The sequence below is a fragment of the Aspergillus campestris genome (genome assembly GCF_002847485.1).
Source record: "Aspergillus campestris IBT 28561 chromosome Unknown P168scaffold_1, whole genome shotgun sequence".
Lineage (NCBI taxonomy): Eukaryota > Fungi > Ascomycota > Eurotiomycetes > Eurotiales > Aspergillaceae > Aspergillus > Aspergillus campestris.
This window is the reverse complement of record NW_020194336.1, coordinates 4,855,512-4,876,079: the sequence shown is the minus strand read 5'-3', so window position 1 is coordinate 4,876,079 and position 20,568 is coordinate 4,855,512. Positions and strand designations below refer to the sequence as shown.

Sequence of the window (20,568 nt, the reverse complement as noted above, 5' to 3'; positions counted from 1 at the left end):
AATCGGACAGACTGACAGCCCGGATGCCATGCACAGCCAATCGCATCGAATTCCCTTTAATAATGGCATTGATTATGATTGGAGGGGAATGAATCGATGGCCTGATCTACAGAGTTAAGCTCGATATCCATGGAACTGCGACCACTGTGCTTTAACAAAGCTATCCTACATGGAGTAAACTGGCTAGACGGTCGCTATTATTCATCTACCATAATCCCATACAATTGGCATAATAAGTCACCGTTCCCGGCCAATCCGAAAATATTCCTTTGACACCGGCCTTGTTCACCAGGGCGTCGAGTATACGGTAGATGTCGCCGTCCTTATGGAGGACACCGGCGATCGACTGGATGTAATAGTCTCCCGCGGCTGCAGCCAGCTTGATCGGACCAGATCGTTCCAACGACCAGGCGATCAGATTCAAGCCGGCGTCTTTGGCAGCACGTGCATACTCCGACGAAACGATTTCGCCGTCCGCGGACGTATTTAGCAGGGCAAAAATTGGTGGAGCCATGATGCGCACGCCCCGCTGCTGCAGACGGGGCAAACTGGCGACAGCCTCGGCATAGCCGCTGGGAGTGTTAACACGGCTATCGAGGTAGACAGCCTGCTTTCCAAAGGCGGGCTCGTGTTGGATCCAGTAGAGGATGGCAGCCTCCGAAAAAGATTGGGGCCAGACCCGAGATGGACTGATATTCAGATTCTTGTAATCGTCGATCACCTGCTGTGCATGGGCCTCTTGCACATGTTTTCTATTAAAACGCGGGACTGCTTCTCGGGCTTTGAGTTCTGGCGAGAACTGTAGCCCTAGACTGTCGATGAGCTTGATATACTCGGTGTGCTCGACAAGGGTCCCGCACTGGTTGTACAGTTCAGTGCGCCATAGCTGTCCGCCGTGTTGATAGTCTTCCGGAGTGACTGCAGAAGCATTGCTGGAGTCCATCTTGGCGCAGAGGGACTTGAACTCAGCTAATGTGATATCAGATGTGCAACATTTTGCCGCTGCTGACTTTTTATGGGTGGCCGGGGAGAAGGGCTTCGTGCACTTGGCGGCTAGGCTGGGGATGGTGAGGATGTTGGTCGTCGTGTGGAGGTCGCATTGCGAGTGCCTACAGACCAGGCGATTGTCTTGAGTGAACGTGACGTCGCACTCGATGATCCCAGCCCCTTGGCGTGCAGCTGCCAGCATGCCTTCTCGACTATGTTCCGGGAACTGGAGGGGTGCACCGCGATGCGAGATGGAAAAGGTAGAGGCGTAGTGGATGGGCCTCTCGCTGCACGAGGATAGCTGATTCTTCAGAGGACTATCATCCATGTCATCTACCAAGTAGAATGGCCTTGGACCAACTTGGATGTTCCTGAATGCCGGTACATAGTCTGGGAAGTAAGAGGAAGTTGCCAGGGCAGTGCCTACAAGGGAAAGAAGAGATAGCCAATGCATCGCCAGATATCTGGACAAGATACCGAGAAGAGTCGTCTAGTCAAGGGCACTTGGAAGGAGTATTGCCGTCTAACATTTGACTAAGATCATTCTAAACCAAGGTGACAATTCAAATGGAAGGTGCGATCCCAGATGGGTCTAAGTGATAGGTCTACTCAGTGAAGCACAGGTCATTCATTGCCTCCTCCCTCCACAGACTTGTATTTTCCCCTTTAGGCATGGGTAGTGAGAGGTATGTGAGTAATTTCCTGGTTGGGCAATGGAGGACGCTGAGACGGTATTCAGGGTAGACAAGGGCAGGAAATAATTGGCGAAAGAATTCCTGTTTCCACCTCAAATACCAGGAGCACAATGCATACTTAGTGTAGATCACCATATCCCATTATTTTCATCTCTATTGTCTTCGGTACTTCGATATGGTTATCTATCCTTGTTAGCCCTGCTCCGTTGCCTGTGGGTGTCACATACATGATCAAGACACACATCCCTTCGCTACAGGCAGAACCCCCACAGCACGAATGTTCATTGTCACAATGCTCTCCGCTGGGTGTACAGTCGCCATGGTCGGTGGACAAGCCGTATACAGCGCCCAATATAACGGAGAGGAGGTACAGCAGTCGCATCGTTGTTGGTAGGAGACGAGAGTTGACTGGATTTGAGATGAGATATCCGGATCTCACGGGCGGTCGGAAGAGCAAAGATATTCAAGGTGCGCGATGTTCATTTCATCCCTAGTGTGAGCGGGCACAGCGAGAACGGTCGCGTCCTATTCCCGAGCTGCAAGGGGTGCTGAAAGAGAATTGCTGATTCCCCTCCACCTCTAGGGTATTTGGCTGATGAGTGGCGGTCAATGGAGGTTGCCGTAACGCACTCCACAGCCTGCCAGTAATCAATCGCGTGGGGTGAACTAATACGTGAAAATATATGCCGATTACCGCTCAGGATATGAGTAGATCAACCGGGAGACGAATTCAATTTTCGACGGGTCGCATGAACATTGTACAGCCAGTCCCAGCCGCCTGGTATTCAGGCAGATGCCGTCATTGCAGAATCCACCACCATGCGGTCTTACTCGCGGCTTGTGGCAATATATCCAACGCGTATAAACACACAGTCTACTATCCCCCACTTCCCGACGTGTTGCATTTGGATATAGTGTGGATATGGGCGGGAAGCTCACTGAGATAGTTGATAAAACTCATTCAACAGGCCGTAGGAGGATATGCGGGCATCCACCGTTACATATACCGGTCCCTCATCTTCTAATTACGTAGGATGAACGAGTTATGGTGGGAACCCGAAGCAAAGAGGCCAAAGCCAAAGTGGTCCACGGTTATTGAAGTCATCTGGATATCTTTATCGCGGTTTGATAGAAATGATGCTTCCAGTGGCTCCACGATCGGTGATGGGTAGCCTTACTGCTGATTTTAGAAACAAACCTTATCGACCGATCCATATCCACTCATCTCGCCAATTACAGCCACGACACAGGACGTCTGGAACGAAAGTCTGGAACCCAGCGAATGATCGCCAGATGCTAGTCGTATCCGACTGGGTCCGCCCAACGCACTTCCTTACCAAGTATTCGTTGCCCATGTTCCATGCGAACACAACAGACACAGCGCATGCTATTTCCCAGTGTCATGGTCGTACTCGGCCCCAGGATCAGTTATACCAAGGTAGAATGGGGACAGCATCCAACGTCTATCGGCTAGACCCACCTCGCCACCAGAATCTCACCAGCAGATGACAGCCAGATCGTAGGAAACAGACGGAAACGGTAAATGGAAGCCGAACAATCGCAACGATGATGTCTATCCTCGTATTCGATCATCGGGCGTCCAGCGCACTGTCTTGGCGCATCGCCTCCGGGTATAAAGTACCTCATGGGTCAGCATCAAGGACTTGAGTCTTCACAAAGTTATAGTATCAATCACCATCACACAGTTCACACTACCAGACATCAATATGTATTTCATCAAGCCCCTCGCCGGTCTCGCCCTAGCTACCATGGGTACGTTATAGGTCTTCATCCAACTTGTATGTATCTAACAACAGGAACAGCGCAAGCCAAATGCGGCGACGCCGACGCCTGCGTCGGAACCGAATTCTGCACCACGGCCACCTTCACGAGCCCATCCTCGACCACCATCACCACCTGCGTTCCCACTGCGACCTGTCTGGGCGTGTATGGTATGCTTGACTGACGCACAGCCTGACCTTGTCTAATATTCATACTAACACTTTGATCCAGCTGATTGTGTGTCCGGCGGCGGCGGCCAAGGCTGCTGCTCGACCTACTGCGCTGCCACCAAGTGTCGGCCCACCGACCCCAAGTGGCCTGGTTGTCGCGAGGATAACGGCCCCTGTCTGGCTGACGAGAATTGCTGCTATGATAACAAATGTATCGAGGGACTTTGCACGCGTGTTTAGACTCCTTGGTGTCGGACTGAACAGGGTCGGCCGGCAAGAGAGTACTAGGGTACTTGTTTTGGGATAATTCTTACTATGAATAGTTTAATAATGATATATGTATATTCCTCATAGTTAACAGTATTGTTCTGCCCGATTAAGATGGGAAAATTGCACGAGTCGTTATGAATTTCTTTGGATGGTCCGTTAGAAGGAACTCGCAAGGCTTGTCTACGCCCCGCATATCCGCCCAAGGATGTAAGCCGACATAATGTAGTCATGCCTTCAGTATATTGGGATATATACTGAAAACAATATTGAGACGACTACAATCTACGCTATGGTGTGGCGGTTTACAGCCTACCTGGCATGGCCACCAAACGTTACTTATATATTGAAAAAAGAACACCAGTTTCATTCCAGCTATGTGCAACATTTTCCAAACATGATAAGCCATAAAAACATCCCATCAACCTCGAAGAGTCGCAGACTAGCAGTCGAGATAGACAGCTGCAGCACATCGTCAGTACTATCCACCAACCAATCAAAGGAGAAGCGAACATACCATTGGCGAACAGCGCGTAGGAGTCAGCGTTGTTCAGCGCATCCTCCGTGCTCAGCGCAGTCGCGGCGTCGTAGCCGTAACCCAGATCATCGGTACCAGGGCTGAAAGTACCCGGGGCATGGGTGAACTCGTGCAGCGAGGTAGTCGCCTGGTCCTGGTCGTGGCAGCCAGAGGCCAGAGCCGGCAGCTCCGAGTAGTAGATGTCGCAGTTGGCGATGATGTTCTGGGCCGGCAGGGTCCAGGCCAGGACGTTGGGCTCACAGTAGCCGAGGGTATCCTCGCAGTAGTACTGGGTGTTGCCACTGGTGGTGGAGCCGGACTCCTTGGCCACAGCCTGCAGGCGCTCAGCGACGGTGCTGCGGGTCTCGGCGTCAGTGGTACTGAAGTACTCCTCGAAGCGGGCGTCGTCGCCGGACTCAGCAGCGGCGGCGGCCTTGGTGGCCAGGGAGACGGAGTTCTTGAGGGCCGTCTCGAGGGCGGACTGCTTTTCACCGGAGCACTCGGTCATCTCAGTACGCTTGACGATGTCCTTGGTGGCGTGGGCAACCTTCGCAGCCTCAGCACCGTCGACGGTGATGGTCAGCTCGTTGGACGAGTAGGGGATGGAGCCGACAATGGCGCTGTTCTTCGCGGTGGGGACGCGGCCGGACGTGCGGACGGTGATGGAGCCACCCTTAGTGAGGTCGCTGGTGCTGGCGATGTCGAATTCATCCTCGATGACGGCACCGGGTGCCAGGGAGGTGAGGGCATCCTTGGTCAGGCCCTTGGACCGGAAGCGCTTCTTGACTCCCTCGAAGGCAACCTCGGAGGCTAGGTGGGTCAGTCAAGGACGATGAATGGGCCGGCGTTCTACTTACACTCGCGGAACAGGGACACCTTCTTGACGGGGGCAGAGTCCTTGAAGAAGTTCAGGTGGACGAAGGTGACGTCCTCACTGCCGACGTTCTTCACGACCGCCTTGACGCGGGTGTTGCCCACCTGGGTGAGGGTGACATCCAGAGAGGGAGAGTCAGCGCTCACCGGGATGGCGAGGGCGCTGGGGAGGAGGGCCAGGAGGGCAGCAGCTGAGGGAGTCCGCATGGTGAATGATTTGGAAGATGTTTATGAAACTGGATGTTCTTACAGTGGAGACAATGGAGACGTCTGTTCGAACGGTGGTCATGTTGACCCTTTTATATTCGTCCGACATGGCTAGAATCTGTCATGTCTTGGAGTCCACAGCAGCTGTCAATACCGTCGGTCCGCTATACTTGAGACCCTAACTGCCGAAATCACCTCAACTGACCATTAACCGCAAAGTCTTCTTTCCTGAATCGGAGCATATCCGTGTCGTAGTCGTCTTGGCCCGGCGGGAAGCCGCTAAATAAGAAATTAAGTGGCTGAACCAGCCGTTCCTAACTCGTCCCTGGGGCTTATTCACGGCGATTAGAGATATATTAACATGGGGGTGGCTTGCACGGCGTGCATGCTTTCCAGAGATAAGAGTTTAGGACAACGCCTCGTCCGCCGGCCCCCGCTGTGGCCAGCTCAAGCTTCTGACGGCAAAATGTCTCAGACGGGGGGCTTGTCCTCAGACGGGAGGCTTGATTGTAATATTTGCATTCTGCAGCGAAGAGTTAGAATGTCTGTAACTAACATCTTGTCGACCGTAACCACGGATCAGCCTCCTAGGGCGATGGAGACCACGTTAGATCTCGGTGGGAATGCTGATCGGAAGATCCAGGAACAATGGACGATGCTTAGCACGCATTCTTCAACGGCCAGACTCACAATTAGTCTTGCCCCTAGGAATGCAACCCTCCACTCGGTGGCTTGGCTTCCCCCGCACCGCTAGCGCTGATGACACTCTCGTCCCTGTCTATCAGCTGGACATTATCTGGCAGTGCGCGATATCAATTGGTGCAATCGACGGCAGGCATGGCAACCGAGGTTTCATCGTGCACAAGACAGATTAGCGCCGGAGCTGTAATATAAACAATTGATCAAGCTGCACCCCGACGGAGATGCCTCCCAACTCAACCTAGCACTTTCTTTTTCTCTATCGGGATATTTTAGCACTATCATCAACATGGCCAACATCTCCAACCTTCAGGTGACATTGACTCCCCCGAGTCTGCCTACCCCGCTGGAATCCCCAGCAACCATCCCCATCCACGTCGCCGTCCATAATAATGCGGACTATCCGGTGACCGTCCTGACCTGGGGCACCCCGCTGGACCCTCGTGCTGATATTCTCGGCGTTTTCTCCGTGCGCGATCACACCAACGACGACTCTGCCGTGCCGCTGACAACCATCAAAATCAACCGACGGTTGCCCGCCGATCACAACGACTTGGTGGAAATCCCCGCTAACGCCTCCATCGACCGGGTTATCACGCTATCGCATGTGCCCCTGGTGGATGGGCACGAGTATGCCATCCAGGCGGAGGGGGTGTGGCATGCTGTGTGGCAGGGCGGTGCCAGCGATGTGAGCGGCGCCCATCTAGAGCATTTGGAAGGGTCGTCCCGAGGGGGGTATGTTTCCAATAAGGTGGATGTCAAAGTCGAGTAGTTTACTTGCTTGTCTTATCTGAAAGCCCGTATCTATTTGAATGCCCATTTTAGTTTGCTTTTCTTGTCCTGTACACGACCGGCAGGGCACAACACCCCGACTCGCAACACCCACGGGTGCGAACTCAGAGTCTTCGGTTTATTTTTTATGTCACAGTAAGACAAGTGTAGGACAGCCATTAGTAGAAAGTTGTGATTTCAGATATCTGTATTAATATAGACACCTCCGGCAACCTTGCTGACCACCACGACCGTAAGCACCGAGAATGTCAGAAAGCAAGTCAGTGGACATTGCTCGAGACGCCCAACGGGTGTTTGACGTGCTGCGAAACGGTGGTCTGGCCATCATCCCCGCCAACGTTGGATACGGCCTGGTAGCATGTGACGCGGAAGCCCTGGACCGACTCTTCACCGTCAAGCGACGCAAACCACACAAGAAACACGCCATGATCGGAAGCTTTGCTCTACAAGAAGCCATCCACGTTCTCCCACCAGAGCGACAGTCTATGGTGCGGCTACTGACAGTCGACCTCGATCTCCCGCTCGGCGTCGTCGCCCCGTTCCGTCCAGACCACCCTCTGGTCCGCAAACTCGGGAACGCGACACTGTCGAAGAGCACCGTGGACGAAACTCTGTCGATGCTAGTCAACGGAGGCGGCTTGCAGGAAGAGCTCTCGCGGCTGACCACCGCAGCCGGACTGCCTCTGATGGGCTCTTCGGCCAACATAAGTGGCACAGGGACCAAGGTGGTAGTAGAGGAGATCGAGCCCGAAGTGCGAGCGGCAGCTAACATCATCATCGACTACGGACGACAACGCTACAGCTACCCGCGGGCATCATCGACGATGATCGACTTTGGAAGCATGCGGGTGGTGCGTTTTGGCGCGTGCTACGACGTGATCCGTGATGTTTTTCAACGATTTTATAGGATTCAGATGTCTGCGGACCCGGGTCCCGCTATTCTTCCATCGGGCCATTTGCTGCCTGAAGCTAGACTGTATTAGTGGGGAGTCAGTCTACAAGTCTCTATTAATGAGTATCGCTATTCTCAGAAAGGACAGACGGGCTGCTTGGCGTCGGGTGGGATTGGCCCAGGGCTCGTATTCCAAAGCACCATCCGTATTGATCCAGACAAGGCGAACAGGCAACACAATGTGATTGTTGAAGAAAATGATAAAAAGGAAATGGGTGGTGTCGATATATAGTCTTCTCTGGCCCATCCTTACAGGGACAAATTGCACAACCACCACACCGACCCAACATGCTCCCCATGCTCCCCATCACTCTGCTCACCCTCGGGGCGACCGCTGCGCTAGCTAGCGCATCCAACCCAGCACGCATCGAAATCGATCTTGTCTTCCCCAAGGGCAAGACCACATACAACAACATGACCGTGCCCCCGGTTGTGTTCGCACTGCAGAACGCCCCGACCGCCAAGGTCTTCGACTACCAGATCAACTGGGAAATCAACGGGGATCGACCGGCATTCTTCGCGGCGGGAAGTTTCGCCTCCGACAGTTGGCAGAAGCAATTTAACTACACCGCGGGCAACGTGGGAATTCTCGCCGACTCCACCTACTGGGGGGGGAACATCAAAGCCGGAGAGTACACTCTATCGTGGGAGTATTCAACGACGACGTGCACGGATAAGGGGGACACCATGCTGATCGAAACGGGGAACGTGCGGACGGGGCGCGTAAAGTTCACAATTGTCGATGATGGCAGCGGCGCCGATGATCTGTTCTCAGGCTGTCCGCAGTATCTCGGGGCTATCACGGCCAAAGACCCCAGTGATTCGTGTCCGGAGCTGGTTTCGGGGGAGGACGGGAAGCCGGACCCGTGCCAGGCGAAGATGAACAAGAAGCAGATTGCGTGCCTGGAGAGTTATTTCAAGGGCAAGACGGATATGGATGCTTGTACCGCGGCGTTTGATGACATCAAGCCGGGGGACAAGGTGGAGTGGGAGTATGCGAAGGAGGCGCGCAAGGCGGGTCGCCATGCTGGGGATGATAGGCCGGTTAAGCCGAGCTCCGGTTGGAGTGGCAGTAGTAGCTCGTCTGGAAGTTCGACGAGCGAGTCTGAGAGTGAGGACACGAGCGATGATACGAGCGAAGGGGATGATTCGGAAACTGGAAAGACACAAAAGTCGATCGGTGCGGTGGTGAGACCGGGGCTGTGGGTGTTGTCGGCGATCGTGATAGCGGGGACTGTACTCTATTAAGGCATTCCAGGTGACGAACTTGTATATACGAGGACCGTGTATGTCGATAGTGATGACCCTTCAATTTAACTATCCTCCAACAACGATGTAACCCCAGTCGGATCCTATCTATACGAGACACTGGTGCGATTGGTCGAAATCCACAACGCGACGGCCTCGACCGACCAGACGATGTCGATCATGCAACATCGCTTAACGGCCTCGTATCAACAAATATAAAGCAGGCTCCTCCACCCCGTACGTGACAATCGCGACTCAAAAGACATTTTACAGCATAATAAACCCACGATGAAGCTCCTCCAACCCCTCACTCTCTTGGCGTTTTCTCTTCAGGGCACCCCCGCCCTATCCGCGCCGCCATCCGACCTCGCGACCCAGGCCGGCGCCCACGTCATATTTTCCTACCCCGGCACAACGCCGCCTCAAGAGCTCCTCGACCTCATAGCAGCCGGTAAAGTCGGCGGGCTGATCCTGTTCGGCGAAAACGTGGACGACGATCTCCCCGCGCACATTCAGCACTTCCAAGAAGTCTATGCGGCGAGCCCCGCCTACGCCGGCACACCCCTCATCATCTCGACAGATCAAGAGGGTGGCGAAGTGCGCCGTCTCCCGGGCGGACCTGAAGCCCCCGCCAAGGCGATCGGAGACGCGAAGGACCCAGTCGGCGCGGCCACCCAGGCAGGGAAAGATGCTGCCACCGCGCTGAAGAAGTACCAGATGAACGCGAATTTGGCGCCCGTTCTGGACATCTACCGGACGGCGGGCGACTTTGCGGACGAGTTCGGTCGGTCGTTCGGTAACACGTCGGAGCGGGTGGACAAGTGCGCGTCGGCCTTCATCAAGGCGCAGCAGGCCGAGGGCGTGCTCGCGGCGGCGAAGCACTTCCCGGGCTTGGGAGCGGCGCCGACGGACTCGAACACGGACGAAAAACCGGTGACGCTGGACCTGACGATCGACGAGCTAAGGGGTAAGGACGAGGCGCCATACCAGGGGGCGATGGCAGCGGATGTGGCCATGGTGATGGCCTCGTGGGGGGTATACCCCGCGGTCGACCCGAAAATGCCGGCGGGGCTGAGTGAGTCGTGGATCCAGGGGGAGCTGCGCCAGCGGTTGGGATACACCGGGGTGACGGTGACGGATGCGATTGAAGCGGGGGCGTTGACGGCGTTTGGGGACGACTCGGCCCGCGCGATCCTCGCGGCGCAGGCGGGTATGGACTTGCTGTTGGCGGCGGCGAGGAATGTCACGCAGGGAGCAGTCATTGTGGACGCGCTGGTGGCGGCCGTGGAAGATGGGTCGGTGTCCAAGGAGCAGTTTGATGCGGGCACGGAGCGCATCTTGAAGCTGCGGGAGAGATTGTAGATTGAGTTTGATCTTAATGTCGTTGAATAAACTTGATATAATATTTTCACTATTGAATTCAAAAATTCTAGACCCATAGTCATAGAAAGAATTATAGCACGACTTTATATCAGAATTATAAGTACTGTTACCTGAGAGGAAGATAAGAATATCATTGAAGAGAGGATCTTCAATCATGTTTATGATCACAGGCCAGTATATAGCTTCCACCGTTCGAAATAGACGCGAATACTAATAGTATATAGCCCGTATAACCAACCGCATTCCTCACGTAGGGTCGTCACCCAGAGATGGGTGAGGGGCCGGTGTCATAGGAGGAGCAGTGGGTAAAACCTACAGAAAAGGACATTCTTACCATGGGTTTATGCTGGGTGGCTTGTTCCTGTCATTTGTTCTTTGTGCTATTTTTGAAATATGCTATTGGCCGGAATCTCATCAGAAAAACCCGAGCGTAGGGAGAACAAAATTTTTGATACATCTCGTCGCAAACCTATGATATAGTATCTACCACCCTAACCCACCACGACAGATCTGATCATGATCGCATCTATTCGCACAAGAGACTTCCGACCGGCACAGGGGTTATACTCGTATGTTCGCCGGGATTCAGTAAGACTGTCTGTCCTGTGCACATGACGCCACTGTGACTGTTAGCACGGTGGCATAGTGTTAGTGGTTCAGTCCAGAGACTTACGTGAACGCCCGACAGGGCTGTTTCAAGTCCAACGTGTACACCTCCCTGTTCCTGTTAGCAGTGCTATAGATTATAGTGAGAGAAAGTATGGCAAGTACTCTTCGTCCACGTCTGTGCACTCCCCCACGGGGACATGTAGTGGCCGGCTCGCCTCACTTGTTCCGATTCCCACCTGTTTTGATCAGCGGTTGTCCTGGTTATCTGCATACTGGAGTCGTACCGTGATGGTTTTGGCCAGCGCGGTGGAGGTCGCCAGCAAGAGGATCAATGTAGCGTACATGGCTTCAAGTTCTTTCGGGACAGTGCAGTTCTCGAAACGTGGTCACTTCCTGCGGGCGCACATCTAGCATTTAAAGCTGCGTCGGGGCGTAGGGTTGCTGGTATCACATCCCTTGCATCGCTGAAGGGGCGACATTCCTTGCTGCCGGTACCCCAATTGTCTCCCTTGGAGGGAGATTGAGCCAGTGGACACGCGACTTTTGCCCTGATGCTGTCGTGGTCTTTCCATTCGACAACAACATGTACACCATGTAGTTTTCATATGGTGCCACGACACTATAACTAGCTTATGTAGCAGGATTATGAAGCAGCATGCATGTTCGTGTCCAGGAGGGCGTCGGGTGAGTGAGCTAGGCACCACAGATGAGAACTGCGTCAGCATAAGGGTCTCATTTCCTCGACCAGGGAACGGGAGTCAATCCTGTGATTGAATGGGACATTCACTTCGCCTGTATGGTTACTCTGATGGTGATGATAAAAAAAACACAGTAGGCCAGAGGCTGTATGCCTGAACGGCCTGAATTACTAGACGAGCATTGCAACATTCCTCAGCGGATGTCTTACTTTTATGTTCTCTTTTTCTCTTCTAAGTAAATCGAGGCCTAGCGTCGCATTGTCTCAGTGACACTCTCGGCCATTTAATATGTGTTGGTGTCGTCAAACCGTTATGATGTCAAAGCGTCAGCATATAGGTTCGTCTAAATATACAGCGGTCTTGATCCAACCGTCGACAGCAACAAAGCGCCATTTCTCCCCCAAGACCAATCAAGTAGCATACAAAATGCAAATCAGGCCCAACAAACCTAAAATAGACAATACAAGCATTCCCCATCTAGCGAGAACCATCAAACACCACCTATCCGAAAAGCGCCTTACCCCCACTCTCTATAAGGCCCACATGCCCTCCAACCTTAGGACCCTAGTCCACCATCTGAGCCACACCGAATTCAGGACTCCCTTCCCATCGTATTGGGAATCCTACTGTTCCTGCATAGCCCTACGCTTTCTCCACTCCCAATGCTGCCCTACAGCTGAGCACACCTACCAAGAGTAGCAACCGTGTCTCAGTGCTAGCATATGACTGAGAAGGCTACAGCTACTGGATGGAGTATTCCAGAGTGATGTTTTCGGGGTGGTTGTCTGGGAATTGCTACTGTTCAAGGCACGCTGTCCACCTAAACTATACCGTAATGGGACATGAATTGTAGATGTACAGCGAAGACTGTAAGGGAGACCACTGGGGCGGGTGTTCCAGCACGAAGAGAAACAGGGAGAGGAGCGGAGCTGAGGACAAGGCGAGACGGAGGAGCAGCCTTACGCGCAGATGGGGAGGAATGAAATCGATCGATCGCGGATAGGGGCGCTCATTTGTTGGAGACGGTGGTATAGCGCTGAGACAGTGGCATAGAAGTCCCGAGTGGTGAGTGAGATTCTCTCTCATATCCTACTATTCTCAACCAACTGGATTACTATCTTGGCTGTTGGAAGTAGCCAGATATCCAGTCAGACTGTCTCTATTATACTTGATATGTAGTAGAAGAAAGTAGCATCGACAGTATATTAATAGTGCGACAGTGATAGGCGATGCTGCGCCATGCAGAGCATAACATAAGCTCGACTACATTTCCCCGTTGGTGCAGATGAAGCCCAGCACAGACCAGAAAAGCGGCCGATTTGGCCAATTTAGGCCAAGCGGGGGCCTAGCTGACGGCTTGGCGTCGGTCAGCGTGACGATCAGGATGAGCTCACGCAACCCTGATCTCCGGGATATGATTGGATTGCAGATGAAGCTGGCTTTCGGTTGAGCGCAACGTCAGTATTCCATCAAGGAGCTGCCCATGTGGAGGGTAGGGATGGTTGGCCGGGAGCCGAGTAGATCAGGAACGGTCTCGGTGGAGGCGGTACTGAATCCCTTGGATTAGTCTGTGTCTATATCGGGGATATCAATACGAGTTGGTTTTGTTTATTTTTATTTTTTACATCATTTTGCTTCATCCTTCATGTCGATGCCAGATTGTGCGATCGATCGCAGATGTGATCTAACAGATACATATAAATATGGACTGGGACGGGATGAATCCCAAATGCAAATCAACAGCAAAACCCGAACAGTACCATCAACATTATTCCATACACAAAATGCAAGCGTTTCTCGTTCCCCAGACCGTCGTCGGACAATCTTCCAACAACGGAAATGGTCAGACAAATGGTTCAACTTCGGGGAGCCAGTCCGGATCGAACGCGGGCACCCCCAACGCGAATGGTGGTGGCAGTCCTGGGAGCAGCCCCTCAAGCGGAAGCACGTCTGGTGGAAATCAGGGACAGAGGCGATAAGTTCGGCTTGAGTGCGAGGGTGACGGGGAGGAAATCAGGGTTGGGACCGAGTATTTGGGGGAGGACGAGGTAAGCAATCCCGTACCTCTAGTGAGACTATAGATTTCGCTAACAATGCAAAGGCTGCTCGTCAGGAAGGCGTCGCAAAAGAGCTGTTTGTTACGGTCCGAAAGATATCTTCCGACTGCCGCAGAGACGCCATTCGAAGACGCAACTGCGTTAAGTGTTGCTGCAGCAGAAACGCCGAGGCCTTCCACGGGGTCTTGATATAGCTCGCTTCGTACACCTCGATCATGCCTTCAATCTGTTCTCGCAGGTGAGCGTCACGCACCACTGCCCAGGCAATCGTCAAATTGAGAGGAATTGGGCTCGATCCCAGCGGACGATGGGGCAGGGCCGCCTCCGCCAGGGTGAAGCTCTCCCGGCAGAAGTGATTCAAGTCGTCGTCCAGGCCAGGCTCCAACGGGTCACACGTATGGTAGACCCGATTCAAGATGATTGCCAGTGTGAGCACCAAGCTGCATCCGACCTGGAAAAGGGCCTGAAGCCGCATTGTCTTCAGGTTCGGGACACGGTTGGCCTCCGCAGCGATGTCGACCGTGGTGGTGTCGAGGCGGCGCCGCAGTATCGCATACTCCAAGTGCATCTGCTGATAGGTTGCCACGAGATCGGAGAAGTGGAGCTCAGGGTGGTGGACTAGGTCCGGATATTTGGCGAAGGTGGTGACCTGCAGGCTTCGGATGGGGGCGTTCTCGTTGTTGAGGATGGGACGACGCGGACCGGCGACGGTGATTTGGCGCATCACGCTGGTGGGAAGCTTGACGGTGGGATCTAAGATGCTCACCAGAAGCTGGGATGTCAGGATGAAACGGAAGAGGGAGTGGGGGGAATGTTCTTACTACAGGGAGACACAGCGTTCGGAGGAGGTCTTGCTCGAACGGGTCGGGGTCCTTTTTGGCAGCCAGAATATTCAATACATAAGCCATGCCACTTACATGTCCTGCGCAGATATCGTATTTCCTCATGATCCAGCCCTGGAACAATTAGTGTGCCGTCCTCGTCCTTTGCACGCGCCGATACTGACCTCGGCAATCATCAGAAAGTAGATGGCACACAGCGTGTCCGCCGAGTGGGATTCGTGCGCATTACTCAATGCGGTGCGCAGGACCGACAATCCATGTCCGTACTTTTGGAAAACCTCCACATGATCCTGTCGGGTATAGAGCGCCGCCGACGCGTGGGTGAGAGCCGTGACGGACGCATCGAGGACTGGACTGGTTCCCAGCCGGCTTGGAACTTGTTTCAAAAAGCCACCGTAACAGGAGATGTCATATCGAACGTCGGTGACCTCCATCATGCAGACAAAGGCGTTGGCGATGGCGTTTGTCTCGGAGGATGGGAGGAATCGCGGCGTGGGCGCTCGGGTTTGTGGTTGGGGATCCGTCTTTCTATTCACTGCCATCTTGACGACAACCCCCTGATCCATGAACTTAAACCGTCGGACGCCCCCGCCGACGCAGGGGATATTGAGACGGGCGCATCGAGCGCAGGAGGGTTGAGCCTGGTCGCACTGGAAGACAATCTAGGGTTAGGTGGGGTAGGGCTGGCTGGTGGGGTGGACGAGCCACGACTGACCTTCTTCTTCTGCTTGCGACACGCCTCGCAACCGCGACCCGAGGGAACCCCCGGCATGTTGGAAGGAGTGTGGGATGGGGTAGATGGTGGAATTCGTGGTGGGGGGTTTCAGCTGGAAGCCTGGACGAAAAGTGATGGATCACGTTGGTCGGAATTATACTCCATCGCGAACTAACCCAATGGGTGTTTAGAGGGCGCCTTAATGTCTGACAGGATCGGACTTAATCCATCACTGCCTCGTTCCTTGATGCATGGCTTGGCATACCCACTTGTCTGACCTCAGATGTATTGTACGCATGGAATTGCGTTCTGTGTTACGTTTTTCGCTGTTATTCCAGGACAGAATCACAATCCGCGGCTCGTCTTTCCCGACAGCATCGTGGGGTCTACGAAGGCACACGGTAGAAACAATGTTTCAATTGGCAGGGGACTAACTATGCCTAGCGTTGATGACCACAACAAAAAGATCGAAGCAGAACGTAGACAGTACAGCAGTCAATCCCATGAAATAAAATCTGAGCTGCCACAACTCATAGAGCATGCCGATCACTTGCCGAACTCATCGATAGCATCTCCAATCAGTCCATTGCACCACAGGCGACCCTGGTCAATGACCCTGGCGTCGCTCTCAACCGCGATCTTTTCCAGCGCCAGAGGCAGCTGGTCTGACGCACGGAACATTCTACGCAAGTAACCCACGACCTGAGAATTCATACGAAGCTCGTCGACATAAGGTTTCTGAAGGATCTCGTCAGCTGGTGCTCTGTTCTACGCCACGAAGCACTCGCGGGGGGAACACATACCTTGGCAGTGATGTTGCCCAGCAGATCCGCCATGAAAGTGGGGTAGGGCTTAGCAAGAGCCGTCATGACCTGGGTGCTCTCGTCGACATTGAGCTTGTGGCAGGCTTTGGCGGCGGCCGTGGAGTTATTGACGGATTGCTCGACGATTAGTCCGGACTCGGCAAGGCCGCGGATCGTATTGAGGTCGCCATTGAATGAATCAACAGCCCGTTTAAAAATCAGATAGTCGCTGGCAGCCTGAGCGAGATTGTCCAGCAGGTTCGACAAGGGATCAACCGGGTCAACGGACGCAAGGGCGGCACCAGCGAAGGTGGAAGTCAGAAACAGGGGAGCGGCAAGCAGAAAGGCGGAGCTGGAGACTACCATGGCCAGCACCATGATGGCAACGGCAAGTTTCTTGTTTCCGATCATTTTGGTTAATGACAAATCAGGTCAATTGAGAACAGGTTAGCTGTTGCGATGTCAAGGGTGAGGACTAGAAGAGGTGTGGAGCGAGGAGAATGTTGGCGGGAAGGGGGATGATGGCCATGCTTTTATACTGTGCTCGTTGCTCTTTGGTTCCTTTTTTGCTCATCCGATTAACCTTGGATAAGTGCAATAGTATATATTTAACCTGATCATGGTTGGTCTTGCAGGTTACAACACATTCATCCCTGTTTACTCTTACCACTCACCCCAGTGATCACAGCATTCTCCACCTGAGGGATGAGGTACTGGGCGAATTATATATTGCCCGGTCCCACCATCATTGATTTTATCATTGTTAATATACCGCTATGGAGTGATTATCAAGATCATGACACTATTTACCGAGTACTCTAGATATGTATGAATTGTGATATCTCCACCACTATACTGAAATACTAAATCAGCATTATATCAGACTCAATGTGACTGATATCTTGACATAATGATAGACTAAAGCTATAACTCTCCTGCGTATTATAACTTGATGTTAGATGACTTACCTATGGCAGAAACTAGTGTGATGGCAACGAGCATCCTTACTAATATCTAGTAGTGAAGATAGTAACTATTTGATACTCACAATACACGCAGTAACAATTGAGATCAAAACAAACCCTCACCCTATGAGCAACGTGTGGCGGATTCCTCCCGCTCTGTGAAGGAAATAAGTCTGCCAAATAAATGGCCCTGCAGAACACACAATTAGATTGGTTTCATTACTGTTGTGATAGAGGATAAACTGTCCATTAGTCAAAAATGCACAGTGACTTATTGTTGTTGTACAGAGGCGTGTTTCAAAGGTCCCGCAACAGGATAAAGGGTATGGGGTACAGCTATAAACTCAGTGATCGGTCTGGGAGACGATTATCATTGGGATAGTCATATGACGGACTAGATAGTGTGGCCATTGTTCTTAGAGAAATAGGGTCATTCATCCTCTCCCTACGCTCATCTCTTCCATGTTGTTAGGTTATGAGCCCGGAAGCAGTCGAAGAGACAGTCCGCTTTCGTTACATTCTCATTAAACTCATTATCATCCTTGATATATCTCTTGCTAGATATCCATCGAATAATTTCCAACATCTAACCGGAGAGCGGGCTCTGCAGCGGGCCCAAAATCGCCTGCCCAGCCACTGCCCATACCAACTAATGTTATGTGGGCTCCAACTGCTCCGTACAAGGGTCTATCATTATTAGCTAACGCCGTTGCAGCCGAAACCAACTGTTCGTCTATCGGTCTTATGAAGCCCGTATCTTGGTACAGTAGCTGAGAGGTTATGAGCCCGGCTGCGGAGGTTGTGAGCTTGATCCTCGCCTGAAGCCAACCAATATCTTATCTAGTTAAAGGTGACTTTAAGGACCCACGGAGTCAGAAATGAAAGAGCCAGTGCTAGAGACTTATACAAGGGCCCCAGTGGAGCTTGAGAGCTCTGTCTTGGAGTATCAGTTATATGAAGCTCGGCTACAATGCCGTTCGGTATTTTGGTACAGTGGCTGAGCTAAACCCGGGAAGAACGGCAAAGATCGCAGATATATTCACGGCTGTTGATGAGTTCTAGAATCAGCCGGCTGCTGCTAGGAATCCTCCTGTATTATGCAGGATGCACCTCAACAGCAAACGCAGGAAAGAGAGTTATTCTCACCGCGTGCCTCTACCCCACCATGACGCCAAGTACATCGCTTGAGTAGAGGCTGTAAACGATTTCCGAGACCGCGTCTGGTACACCCCGTCACAGCCAGACCTCGAAGACCAGACCTTGGCACTAGAATCTGGTTATTCGTGACACTGATGCCTAGACTCGACTTTCGATAAGCTGAAAGAAAGTTTAACACCCGACCTGGAAAGTTAGAGATCGGCCTAATGGATTTCATAACGTATCAAGTGCCCCAAACTTGTGTTATTCTTATTTTCTGTCAAGCCTCCGTATCATTAGGCAGTAAAACTAGGGACAAACGGCATGGTGTGCAGAAGCTACATTAGTTCAGGCTGTCAGTACAGTGAAGCTAATCAATTAGTCAAGAATCACCGCGGCTTGAATACCGATTCATTATTCTGGTCCAGGGGCTATAATAAAATTATTGTAAACTCGGTCAAGGTTCAAGGACACAATTGCTACATCATCATTATTTGCTACAGTTAATCATTGATCAAGATATCAGTGATTCGTATCTATCCGGATCGGAATTTTCACCACCGCACAACTGGCAGAATAAGAGGGACACGTCCCCTGTAATGTATCCATCATCTTGTCTAGGCCTGATATGTGCTACTTCTATTTCTAATTGGAGCTCAAATTCCTATGTCGATCTTACCCCCCCTCGGTGTATCACCAAGTCATCTACAGACTATACGGCTATGGAAAAACCGTCCCATGCCATTGACCCAAACGGAGAGGTTGTATTCGCATTACCTAAAAGAGTGCCCCTGTTCACCCCATGGCCGCAAGAGTGCATCGCCATCCCAAAATCTGCCAGTGGCCGTTACACAACAAACAATGATCCCCCAAATGATGAAGGCAATCCTACGCCAGAGCCGAAGGGCGATGACCCGGAATTACCTCACTACACCGTACAGGTCTCTGCCAAGCACCTCGCCTTCGCTTCGCCAGTTCTAAAAAAGTGTCTTACTGGGCCTTGGAAGGAGGGTCAGTCTCTCTTCGAGAATTTTTACGTGAAGCTGGATGCCGGAGACTGGGATTTTGAAGCTTTTCTCCTGTTCATGAATATTGTCCATTGCAAAACTCACAGGTTGACCCGGGACATCAGCGTGACTTGTCTGGCGCAGCTAGCCACCATTGCAGGCTACTATGATAGTGTCCTGCCGGTGAAATTCTTTGCAGACATCTGGATTGACACCTTAATACCGTCGTTCCCCACAACCCACTGTCGCGAGGTCATGCTGTGGCTGTGTATTTCATGCATCTTTAACCGTCAGGCGTTGCTTAGAAAGGCAGCCAACCTTGCGATTACACGGAGCAACGAACCCCTCACCAGCCTCGGCCTGTCTTTACCTACTACACTATTACGTGAGCCCCAACTACCAATTTCATCTATAATTACCAGCTAAAAGCAGTGCAGCCGAAATCAACCGACGCAGATCCGAGAAAATCTCCAGGGTCTTCACCGCGCTCGACAAAGAGTACAAAACCTATAGTAACACATCGCGCGGCTGTTCTTTCGAATGCTGATCCATGATGCTTGGTGCACTGACCCTGCAGAGACAGAGCAGCAAGTTGTTCTGGCCACCTGCTTCCACCCCTCCCCACTCTGGTACAAGCTACAACGCGCTGGTGCGGGCCGTGGGCTCATTTATAGATCCATCATGGTGTAACACTTCACCAGGACTAACAGGCTTCGCATTCCAGCCGTCAGCGCCGGATTATCGTCTGACTCGACATGAGTGCGCTTCATCGACATTCAAGCAGTTAAGGGATAGTATCAAGGAATTTGAATACACGACAGATATGGATATCGTGGACTATACTAGCCATCCCTGCCAGTGACGGCTCAAACTTTATCCGCACTAACCTTTTTGCACTCTTGGATGCGATAAAAGCTTTCCGTGATTCTTGCTGGTGTGGGCCGTAGCCCATAGAAGTGGGGGACCGGCCGTGTTCCCAGCATCGTTGCCCCGATTAGACGTTCAATGGGTTGAAAGACAGTCTCATATTCGACCCTGGAAACCTAGCAACCGACATCATAAACTTAACAACGTACCCAGTGGCTGAAGGCCTTGATAAGAGAGTTGTTACCCCAGCCCCATATCACTACCAAGTAGTACAATACGATCAATACATCCAATGT

The 20,568-nt window shown here is 52.3% G+C and overlaps 12 protein-coding genes across 12 annotated transcripts; 7 read left to right on the top strand and 5 right to left on the bottom strand.

Moving 5' to 3' along the window:
* Positions 1-174: 174 nt before the first annotated feature.
* On the bottom strand, positions 175-1,726 carry P168DRAFT_287408 (PLC-like phosphodiesterase). Its single transcript, XM_024836568.1, has one exon. The coding sequence runs from the start codon at positions 1,313-1,315 to the stop codon at positions 206-208; it is 1,110 nt and encodes a 369-aa protein (XP_024697994.1). The 5' UTR covers positions 1,316-1,726; the 3' UTR covers positions 175-205.
* Positions 1,727-2,270: 544 nt separating this feature from the next.
* P168DRAFT_35304 (uncharacterized protein) lies at positions 2,271-2,722 on the top strand. Its single transcript, XM_024841895.1, has one exon. The coding sequence runs from the start codon at positions 2,366-2,368 to the stop codon at positions 2,627-2,629; it is 264 nt and encodes an 87-aa protein (XP_024697993.1). The 5' UTR covers positions 2,271-2,365; the 3' UTR covers positions 2,630-2,722.
* A 635-nt stretch (positions 2,723-3,357) lies between these two features.
* Positions 3,358-3,937, top strand: P168DRAFT_324360 (uncharacterized protein). The gene is made up of 3 exons (XM_024840831.1): positions 3,358-3,455; positions 3,506-3,634; positions 3,696-3,937. The coding sequence occupies exons 1-3, from the start codon at positions 3,410-3,412 to the stop codon at positions 3,872-3,874; spliced, it is 354 nt and encodes a 117-aa protein (XP_024697992.1). The 5' UTR covers positions 3,358-3,409; the 3' UTR covers positions 3,875-3,937.
* A 406-nt stretch (positions 3,938-4,343) lies between these two features.
* Positions 4,344-5,498, bottom strand: mep20 (putative penicillolysin/deuterolysin metalloprotease; the record flags this gene model as incomplete). Its single annotated transcript, XM_024837998.1, has 3 exons — positions 4,344-4,363; positions 4,419-5,228; positions 5,276-5,498. The coding sequence occupies 3 exons, from the start codon at positions 5,496-5,498 to the stop codon at positions 4,344-4,346; spliced, it is 1,053 nt and encodes a 350-aa protein (XP_024697991.1).
* Positions 5,499-6,486: 988 nt separating this feature from the next.
* Positions 6,487-6,969, top strand: P168DRAFT_324359 (uncharacterized protein; the record flags this gene model as incomplete). Its single annotated transcript, XM_024840830.1, has 1 exon — positions 6,487-6,969. The coding sequence occupies one exon, from the start codon at positions 6,487-6,489 to the stop codon at positions 6,967-6,969; it is 483 nt and encodes a 160-aa protein (XP_024697990.1).
* A 265-nt stretch (positions 6,970-7,234) lies between these two features.
* On the top strand, positions 7,235-7,956 carry P168DRAFT_315402 (uncharacterized protein; the record flags this gene model as incomplete). Its single annotated transcript, XM_024839901.1, has 2 exons — positions 7,235-7,840; positions 7,897-7,956. The coding sequence occupies 2 exons, from the start codon at positions 7,235-7,237 to the stop codon at positions 7,954-7,956; spliced, it is 666 nt and encodes a 221-aa protein (XP_024697989.1).
* A 207-nt stretch (positions 7,957-8,163) lies between these two features.
* P168DRAFT_324358 (uncharacterized protein) lies at positions 8,164-9,189 on the top strand (the record flags this gene model as incomplete). The annotated part of the gene is made up of 1 exon (XM_024840829.1): positions 8,164-9,189. The coding sequence occupies exon 1, from the start codon at positions 8,230-8,232 to the stop codon at positions 9,187-9,189; it is 960 nt and encodes a 319-aa protein (XP_024697988.1). The 5' UTR covers positions 8,164-8,229.
* A 208-nt stretch (positions 9,190-9,397) lies between these two features.
* Positions 9,398-10,600, top strand: P168DRAFT_287406 (putative glycosyl hydrolase). The gene has a single exon (XM_024836567.1). The coding sequence runs from the start codon at positions 9,478-9,480 to the stop codon at positions 10,549-10,551; it is 1,074 nt and encodes a 357-aa protein (XP_024697987.1). The 5' UTR covers positions 9,398-9,477; the 3' UTR covers positions 10,552-10,600.
* Positions 10,601-11,005: 405 nt separating this feature from the next.
* P168DRAFT_35283 (uncharacterized protein) lies at positions 11,006-11,568 on the bottom strand. Its single transcript, XM_024841894.1, has 4 exons — positions 11,466-11,568; positions 11,344-11,417; positions 11,246-11,290; positions 11,006-11,192 (listed from the first exon to the last, which is right to left on the bottom strand). The coding sequence occupies exons 1-4, from the start codon at positions 11,523-11,525 to the stop codon at positions 11,099-11,101; spliced, it is 273 nt and encodes a 90-aa protein (XP_024697986.1). The 5' UTR covers positions 11,526-11,568; the 3' UTR covers positions 11,006-11,098.
* A 1,958-nt stretch (positions 11,569-13,526) lies between these two features.
* On the bottom strand, positions 13,527-15,569 carry P168DRAFT_324356 (Zn(II)2Cys6 transcription factor domain-containing protein). Its single transcript, XM_024840828.1, has 4 exons — positions 15,494-15,569; positions 14,943-15,428; positions 14,758-14,892; positions 13,527-14,708 (listed from the first exon to the last, which is right to left on the bottom strand). Exons 1-4 carry the CDS (start codon positions 15,548-15,550, stop codon positions 13,989-13,991), a joined length of 1,398 nt encoding a protein of 465 aa, XP_024697985.1. The 5' UTR covers positions 15,551-15,569; the 3' UTR covers positions 13,527-13,988.
* A 470-nt stretch (positions 15,570-16,039) lies between these two features.
* Positions 16,040-16,680, bottom strand: P168DRAFT_301902 (cell wall mannoprotein 1 family protein; the record flags this gene model as incomplete). Its single annotated transcript, XM_024838586.1, has 2 exons — positions 16,297-16,680; positions 16,040-16,231 (listed from the first exon to the last, which is right to left on the bottom strand). Exons 1-2 carry the CDS (start codon positions 16,672-16,674, stop codon positions 16,040-16,042), a joined length of 570 nt encoding a protein of 189 aa, XP_024697984.1. The 5' UTR covers positions 16,675-16,680.
* A 2,317-nt stretch (positions 16,681-18,997) lies between these two features.
* On the top strand, positions 18,998-19,831 carry P168DRAFT_278878 (uncharacterized protein; the record flags this gene model as incomplete). Its single annotated transcript, XM_024835730.1, has 1 exon — positions 18,998-19,831. One exon carries the CDS (start codon positions 18,998-19,000, stop codon positions 19,829-19,831), a length of 834 nt encoding a protein of 277 aa, XP_024697983.1.
* Positions 19,832-20,568: the final 737 nt, after the last annotated feature.